Source organism: Grammomys surdaster, unplaced genomic scaffold (genome assembly GCF_004785775.1).
Source record: "Grammomys surdaster isolate TR1022 unplaced genomic scaffold, NIH_TR_1.0 261856, whole genome shotgun sequence".
NCBI lineage: Eukaryota > Metazoa > Chordata > Mammalia > Rodentia > Muridae > Grammomys > Grammomys surdaster.
In genome coordinates, this window is record NW_021625042.1 from 14,923 (window position 1) to 24,188 (window position 9,266).

The following is a 9,266-nucleotide window of genomic DNA, read 5'->3' on the forward strand; positions in this document are numbered from 1 at the left end:
ATTAAAATATCTGGATTTCTTCTAAGCACACAGGAAAACTACAAGCAAGAGCAACCGTACAATATTCACACAACAGATTAAAAGTAAGTTTAACAACTGGTGATATTCTCCCTCCATTTTCTGTTTTTTTCGTATGGTTTTAATGGACTTTTCTGACTATAAATACTCGTAATTCATCTGGAGTAAGGCAGTACAGGGGCAGCGGCCTGTGCTAAGTGACCAGTGAGCATGGCCAGGCTCCTGCTCCCATGAAAGCTGGTGAGATCTCACATTCCTCGGGACACAATGCAGCTTTCATCGATACTGGAAAGTATTTTTCTGAGAATATTTGCAGCACATGGATGGAATTCTTGTTGCAAGCCCCCACTGAATTATTTAAAAGAACAATGACTGAATGACTAATTAGAAACGTTCTGGTGATATTTATATTACAAAGGAAAAGACTTAGGCCTAGCATTTTCTCTCGAGTGCTCAGTCAGAAAAACTACAGTCAGTGTGTTGACTGTGGGCATGGATTCTGAACTGATCTACTCTCACAGCCTTGCAAGCTGCCTCCCCTTCGGCCAGCTGATGTTTTACATCCTATTTGGCTCTCTGTAATAGAGACGGCAGTTCCCACGGGCCTCTCAGTAGAAACACGGTGACTGTCTCTCATTCTTTCAATACTTATCATGGGATGATTACTTGTTGAATCTCCTAAGCAAAGGGATCACTTGGACTTACACCTCACACTTGAATCCAGTCTAGTATTTTCCCTAGAAAGCTCCAGAATCAGGAGTCTTCTCAAGAGAAGCTCCCAGGCTTTTAGAGACTGCTTACACAACCAACGCCAAAGCAGTGAGGTTCTAACAGCTTCCCAAATAGGAAGACACCAGATCTCCATGAGAGCCACTGCAAAACCACTCACGAGGTTTCCTGAGTGTGACACTGTGTGTCTTACCTGCTATCTCCAGGAGTGCATTGACGTGATCTCCGTCTGCCAGCTTCACAAAGCCAACCTGACCGTGGAAAGTGTCAATCCCATGGAAGGGCAAAGTCAAGCGCCTCCCTTCAAGGATCTCCTCAACAAATGGCTTCAATTCCAAAAGCGCATTGGTACCACTAGTGACAGACGACATTTCAGCAACACGATAAAAAAAAAAATAGAAAAAAATAATAAATAGGGAAGAAATCCAGTTTTTTGAAGATAAATTGTTATAATAAATATTTTAAAGTTCAAAATATAGTTTAGATCTAACCTATGGTTTAAAATCAATATTAACCTTTAGACAACTATAGAAGTGACTTAAGTCTTGTCCTAGTTATAATTACTACTAAAGATGTAAACACAGATAGTATTTCATTATTCATTAAGAAACTTCTAAGTCAGATGTGGTAGTACATACCTGTAAACACTGCACTCTGGAAGCTGAGGCAGGAGGATTGTAAATTTGAGTTTGAGGCCAACTGGGACCACAGTAGTAGATTACAATAAGACCTTGACTCAAAATTTAAAACAACAACAACAACCAGAATAAATTGCTAGCCAAGAAAAAAATTACCAGAATAATTCAAAGTGCTGTGTACATAGCTCAGATGTAGAGCTCCTGATTACTGTGCTCGAGGTCCTACCGAGATTCAATCCCCAGTACCCTCCAGGGGAGAGAAAGAACTACACTTTTACTAATTTTTTACTAATAATATATTCCAAACCAACCTACCACACACAAGAACTTTGTTAGATTATGAGGAATGTTCTAAACTTCTGTTTGCTTTTGTTTCCAGGGGTGGGCAGGTTCTCATGAGGCAAAGGATGGCTCTGAACTTGTGGTCACCCTGTCATCACTTCCCAGATGTTAGGGTGACAGGCCTGCACCGTGCCCAGTATCAAAACCCAGGCTGTGTCTGACAGAACAGACAAGCAATCTACCAACTGAACCATGTCCCCAGCCCAAGTCCTAGATTAAAAAAAAAAAAAAAAAGACCAGTACTTACTACTTACCGTTTGCAAAGCATTCCGCTAAAATTGAAACACACATTCTCTCTCAAAATACAACACTCTTTGTGATACAATTTTTTATATCTGGATTCAAATAAAGTCTAAGTTTAACTATATTTTGCCAACTAGAAGTAAAGGCTTGCTATAGCTGTTTAGCCCATGTTCACTTACGGCCACTTTGAGTTTTGCTCTTTATAGTTCCAGTCAGATACTACCAAAGTTTGCACGGTCTTAACCATACTGTCAATCACTTCCATCTTGGAAAGAATTCTGGTAGGTGCACCTTATTATGAGAAAAAAGTAACTCTCACTAGAGGGCAGCAATTACTTAAAAAAGAAATGAGCGCAGGTGGTTTGGAGAGGATTTTCAAACTCTCTTCTAACAAACTCATCATTGAATCTTCCTGTTCAGCAGACAAACATGTGAAATACAGACATTTGTAGTGTTTTCGTATTTCTAAATTAATCTTCACACCTGAGCTCTGAAGGAGCCCATTCCTGCACTTCAGCCATGCTGGAGACAACTCAATGCTGCAGAACTGCTTGTAGATGTCAGCCGTTCTCCCTGCTCCCCGACATCTACCTCCGGAGCCAGCTGTCCCTAACTGCATTCATGGCGGTGGGACACAGCCACACTCATAATCCAATGCTGTCCTTCACTGAGTTCTGTGAGGCAAAGCACATGATCTCAGAGTTCTCACATCCCTACAATAATTGAGGGAATGAATACAAGACATCTGGCCCCATGGAACTATAAACTACAAGCTAAGGCAGGCCATGAGAGAGAGACTAAGACTTTCCAGAAATAATGGATCTGCAGAATCCTTGCACAGGAAACGGTGGCCTAACAGTGCCAGCTCTCAGCTGTCTGCCTGTATAAAGCAGTTACCTAATGAGATGCTATTGGTCCAGTGTAAGAAGGGATTAGAGGGTGTCTTGGGAAGCATGACTATCAGATCCTTCTAAAAGTGGGATATCTTCTCAAGAGGATTTTGTAAAAGACTTCTTTATATTTAAATTTATTCTTTAACTTAAATAAGGATTTTTAAATTAAAAAAAAAAGAACATATCCATAACAAAACAGAATTCTGAAACTGAGTTCAGGCCAAAGTTTATATTCAAATTAAAGATAAGACAACTATCTTATCAATCAACAGCTGCTTTAGCCTAAACTATTTCTACTTCTTCCTTCTACGCTGTGAAGACACAAAAGGGCCTTTCATGATAGCTATCAAAACCAATTCATGATTTTAAAAAATGTCTGTTGGATATATTCAACATCCAATCTATTGACTAAACTCTAAAATAAGATGCTAGACATTTTTTTAAGATTTATTTATTCATTTTAAGTATGTGAGTATACTGTAGCTATTTTCAAACACACCAGAAGAGGGTATCAGATCCCATTACAGATGGCTGTGATCTACCATGTGGGTGCTGGGAATTGACCTCTGGAAGAGTGGTCAGTGTTCTTAACTGATGAGCCATCTCTCCAGCCCAAGATCCTAAACTTTGAGAATAAAAATGAATATGGACTAGGAGCTGATAATCCAGATACTTAACATACTATACAACATGGGATGAAAAAAATGTCAGACTTAGAGGTGCTTAAAAATCATTCACATTAAAAATTGTCTCCCTAAAAAAATGTCATCAATTTTGACACCCAGGCAGAAGCCACACCTTGAATCACACCATCTCTTAGAAGCTGACAGCTCTGCTCCTCCAGATGTGGGCAGGCTTCATGAAATCAGCTGATTAGAGAAAAGACTTGGGGCAGAAGGAATTCTATCCCCAGACTGCCTTTAAATTTAGCCCATAACACAAACTTTTCTGGCTCCCCAGCCTACCCAATCTTCCCAATAGATCTCAACTTACCAAAACTCACAACTATGTGAGGCAGTTCTATAAATGACTTCTACGTATGCAGCTATATCTACCTGGATAGACAGAGAATGGGTATCGGTGTTCTCGCAGCCCACTTGATCTGCTCTTAGAGAACCTTGACAATTGATAAGGCAGGACAACTATTGCTAGTGAGCAATCCATCACACATGGTGAGAGTCCTTCCAACTATTCTCACTCCGTGACATATCTTTGGCTTGTCTTCCTTGAGAAGCATCAAAGCATTTGTTTCTTCTGGTTGGGTATATTGATAAGCTGAAATAAATCAAGTAATACCTCTGCTTTTTTCTGCCCTTGAAGCTCATAAAGATCAGAAGACTGTTGGCTGCCACCCAAGGGTCTACTGCATCAAGATCTTAACCACAGTCATCATTATGTGGCCATTGTGAACTACTAATGCATTTTCTTTTCCTCTCTTATTCTATCTTTTCCTCACCCTCTTCCCAACTCAAGCCTTTTCTTCATTCCCTTGGGAGTCATATGGGCTGAGACAGAAACAGGAATAATCTTCTGTTCATCCTGGTTTTGGTTTTCCAAAGAGTCCAAGCAACTTGATACATCAAATGCCATAGGAGACAGCAAGAAATTCTCCACTCCAGTAATCAGTCAACCTTTATGGATGTGGAGCAGAGGCGTGGGATGGAATACCATGGCACAGAAAATGACTGGGGCAAACTGAACCAGAAATTGTCCACCCCACCCCAGGAAAGTAACAGCTCTGATGACAAACAGCTACGAGTAAGTGCCTATGGGGCCACATGCTAAAGCTCTTGCCTGTATTGACACTATTTACTGCAACAGCAGGCGTAAGCCAGGCTGCTAAGAAAGGGCTGCTCTATCAGAGACCCTGAATCAATCTTCACCTAGAGTCTCTGCTTCAACTCTAGCATCAGAAACCAAAGTGTTCAAGATAATGAACGTAGGCACTAAATCTGTGTAGCCAAGGAATACTACTGACAACATTAAGAGTATTGAACTAGAGTGTACTGGAACATGTCTTAACCTCAGGAGTCAGTCAACTGAGGCCAGAAGATCAAGGTCCAGAGCCACACTTGACACACAAGTTTGAGGCTAGTCTATGTTATATAAAATAAAAAATAAAAAGCCCTGTGTCCACTGACTAGCAGTCACAATAGTCGGGATGAAGACGACATCATTAAGTCTCCACCCCTCCTTGGGCTCGCTATGCTTGCTCACAGTGGAGGAATTCTGTAGGAAGGAATATGCAGGAAAGACGATACTCACGTGTTTACCTCATCTTCGTTCAACAACTGCATCACTAGCAAGGTAATATGAAAGGAGCCATCGCCAACCATGGCTTTGGTCAGTCGCTTATCTTGTCGTAGTATTGAATTTTGCAAGACCTTAATTCCAGCTGTAATCTAATCACACGTACAAAAAAAAGAAGAGTTGAGAAAAAATGTTAAGGAAAAATTCAAATCAGTAAGAAAAATAAGCAACGAACGACCAAAATTAAAGTGAAGTTGAGAAAAGAAAAGAACAAAAAAAAGTTTTAAAAATTAATAAATAAAGTGAAGTCGAGATTTCACAACTAAATAAACATGCAATTGTTTAGTTGTTCCCACACTTGCTAGAGAGTTAACTTGGACACTTGGTATGATATATAAATGTAGAAAAGCAGAAATGCATGTCTGTCTTGCAAGCATTGAGCACAACGCTCTTTCTTTGCAGACTGAGTCACTAACTGAGTGGGAAAACTCCCTGTGGCCACACATTCTTTTAGAAATGTGTCCTTGTAATGTGGATCTGACTCACTAATTATGAACATTCCTAAGAGAAAAGCTTTATTCTTCCACAGAAAGGTCAAATCAGCAGACAACATTCCATTTCTGTTAGAAGTAATATTTATTTGTCCCACAATGAATGTGTTGGACCTATTCCTTGCTGCCTTTAAGGTTCTCTAGGATAGGAGGAATTCCAATAAGGATGATTGCTGCCATGTTTTCCTAACTTGTGAGGGTGGGGCATAACCATGGAGACAGAGCTGAAGGTGTCCAAAGTCCAATACGATGCATTCAGGAAAAAGCCCACAGGTCAGCTGCTGTCTTCCCTCTCAGTACCTGCTCTTCTAGAACAGGGAGAGGAGGGATGGTGTATCTCCCTCCTCCATTTCCTGTTAGAGCCATAGATTCTAGTCAACCTGTAAACAGCAGACCAGTAGAGAGTAATCTGAAATAAAACAGCAAGCCCTGAGAAAGGCTGCAGAGAATTCATAAAAGCCTCGGGACAACAGAATTACTGAGAGAAGAGGAAAGGCTGTGCTGGCAATAAAAGCAGCATCCAGTGAAACAAAACAGACACGACAGGGATAAGGAGAGAGAGAATCATAAGCTTAGCGGGCTGTTCTGATTCTGGAGTGTCTGTGTTATCCTGAACAATGGCTGCATTATCCATCCATGGAATGTACTGAGCAAATCAGAAGACACCGTCCTGGGTCCTAGACTTTCTCCTTGAACCAGCTTCCAAGTCCACCCGCTGTGAGTAAGAAGCTGGTGGGATCACTTTGGAGAAAATCTCCCATCCCTGGTACCCAGACCATCTTCCCTGTGGCCTGCCTTCATCTGTGGCTCTGCCAAAGCTGCATGTTTCCTCTTAGCCATGAGATTCACCCATGGACCTTACCACCGTCCCTTGTTACAAAGCCCCACTATGTTTCTGTGGTCAGAATAAAGTCTGTCTTGCTCAGTAAGGCCATTCCCTACCTCCTGTATCTCACCCCTACCTCCATGAACCCTGGTAAAGTGAAAACAATCTGACCTTAAAATTGTCCAAGCAGGGGGCTGGAGATGTGGCTCAGCAGTTAAGAGCACTGGTTGCTCTCCCAGAGGACCCAGGTTCGGTTCCCACCACCCCTGCAGCAGCTCAGAACTGTCTGCAACTGCAGTTCCAGGGAAGCTGACACCCTCACACTGACACACATGCAAGCAAAACACCAGAGTATATAAATAATTTTTTTTAAATTGTCCAAGGAGATTAAAAATAGCCACAACTTTGGTCAAATAGAAAAGACATCAAAAAAATTTGACTGGAGTTGTTTCTAGTCACTGCTGGTTTTGTTAGACAGAAATATAAATTGACCTCAGACAAGTGTAAGTATCCACCTATCATACAGTGATTACAGGACCAGGGTGTTACAACAAGGTAAACCATAACAGGCAATTTTGTAAGTACAACCAATTTATTTGACTCCCACCTTTTGCCTATAAATACCTGCCCACAACAGCAGGAAACTGGAAAGCTAAACCTCCTTTAAGTCTACTCTCCCCAATTCATGAACTGCTCCGTACTCTAACTTAGATTGTCCTCTATACAGCATTTCTCAACCTGTGATTCACAACCCCTTTTGGGGTGGAACGACCCTTTCACAGGGGTCACCTAAGACCATCTGCAAATCAGGTGTCTACATTATGGTTCATAACAGTAGCAAAACTAAAGTTATGAAGTAACAAGAAAAACAATTCTATGGCTGGGAGTCACCAGAACATGAGGAACTACATTGAAAGGATGCAGCATTAGGAAGGCCGAGGACCACTGGGTTAAGAGTTTAGTGGCAAAACTGGCACCCAAAGCAGACCCCAGTGACCTTCAGGAACACTAAGGAGCCAAAACCAAAGGACCATTATGGCTCCAGCAGATAGAATACGCCTGGACAAAACACTGACCAGATCTTTAAAGGCTGTTTCAGAGACCTGACAAACAGCTGAAAGGCCTGTCCAAACTATTTCCATTATCTGCCCACAGAAGACAGAATGGTCTACCACTCGGACATAGAAGCAGGGAAACAAACAGACGAGAAGGAATTTCCTCCTTACCTAGAAGAGGAAAGCCAATCCAAGGGTTCCCTAAAACAGCAACTAAGAGATTATAAAGAGGTTTCTCTGGATTTGGGGGATATTGCAGATCTTGGTTCAAATTTCTCCCTGAAAGTCCGTACTTTATATGAACTTACAAAAATTGTGCCAGAACCTTCTCTATTGGGAGATATCCAGGAAGAAGATTTAGGTCAAACAGAGTTGGCTCCATGCACATCTTCAGCAGTTAGTGTAATGTTTTACATGTGAGATGGGTTTAGGCCATTTGTGCCTTTAGATTATCCATGAATTATAAAACTAAACTGAAACCCTGTAAAATGCTTTGAAGACTTATTATTTCCATGAAGCCACATAATGCTTGTACTATAGGATTAACCTCAAACCTATGAAAATTTAAAAGCTAATCTAATCAAGCAATAAGTTTCTAACTATGCTTTGATGCTTCCAATTAATTTATAGGTTCCCTGATATCATCTTAAAAGTTTTTAAATGCTTTTTACTCCTAATTACAATCTTTAAAAGACAAGAAAAACACTCCAGAATCTTAACTGTATATGATTAACAGAAACCAATTTTTACAGTCACTGTTTAAAATTCTACAAAACCATTAAACCTTATCCATCATCATAATCCCCTGCCACTGGTGCAACTGCACAAACCTAATACTAACGGTCAAACTTAAATATGGCATTAAAAGAAACTTCTACAAATAAAACTTTACTGAAATCTTAAATATTCTGCTTATTTGAGTTGATAGAAAAGCAGATGGCCAACTATTAAACATTACCACTAAGCCATAGTCCACATGCCTAAAATAATACAATTAGAAAAGTCATCTTTATACCTTTGAAGCATTCTAATTGACTCAATGATGTATAAGTGATTTTTTTAATGGTGAAAATTTAGCATGCCTCACCAAGAGAGACATAAGTTATATTCTAGTACACAGTAAAAGAATGCCTTTGACCTCACCTTGTAACACTGTATCATTGGGTTACTAGAAGAGTTACTATCCAGGAGTTTGGGTATAGCTTACTGGTAGTGTACTTATCTAGTACACAAGATGACCTAGGTTTGATTTCTAAGACAAGAAGGAAGCTGAGCAGTGGTGGCACACGTCTTTAATCCCAGCACTTGGGAGGCAGAGGCAGGCGGATTTCTGAGTTCGAGGCCAGCCTGGTCTACAGAGTGAGTTCCAGGACAGCCCGGGCTATAAGAGAAACCCTGTCTCAGAAAAAAAAAAAAAAAAAAAAAAAAGAAGGAAAAGTCCATGTGACACACCTGGTCCCAAGCTTTTCTTTGTAGCTAAATACTCTTGGGGGCTGGAGAGATGACTCAGGTTAACAGAACAGGCTGCTCCTCCAGAGGTCCTGAATCTGAATCCCAGAACCCACATGACAGCTCACAGCCACCAGCAACCCCAGTCCCAGGGAATTGGAGGCCCTCTTCTGGTCTCTAAGGGCACTGAACATGTATATGGTACACACATACATACAAGCAAAATGCCCAGAGAGACAGAGAGAGAGAGAGAGAGAGAGAGAGAGAGAGAG

At 40.9% G+C, this 9,266-nt stretch overlaps 1 protein-coding gene across 1 annotated transcript in view; it reads right to left on the reverse strand.

Moving 5' to 3' along the window:
* Positions 1 to 940: 940 nt before the first annotated feature.
* LOC114616079 (A-kinase anchor protein 7 isoforms delta and gamma-like) overlaps positions 941 to 9,266 on the reverse strand; it is a gene marked incomplete at its 3' end in the record, with an annotated part of 19,653 nt that continues 11,327 nt past the window's right edge. The window contains exons 3-4 of the mRNA XM_028761615.1: positions 5,129 to 5,265; positions 941 to 1,101 (exon numbers count right to left, since the gene is read on the reverse strand). Of these exons, the coding sequence (XP_028617448.1) occupies positions 941 to 1,101; positions 5,129 to 5,265 (298 nt within the window). The remainder of the gene's footprint in view (positions 1,102 to 5,128; positions 5,266 to 9,266) is intronic.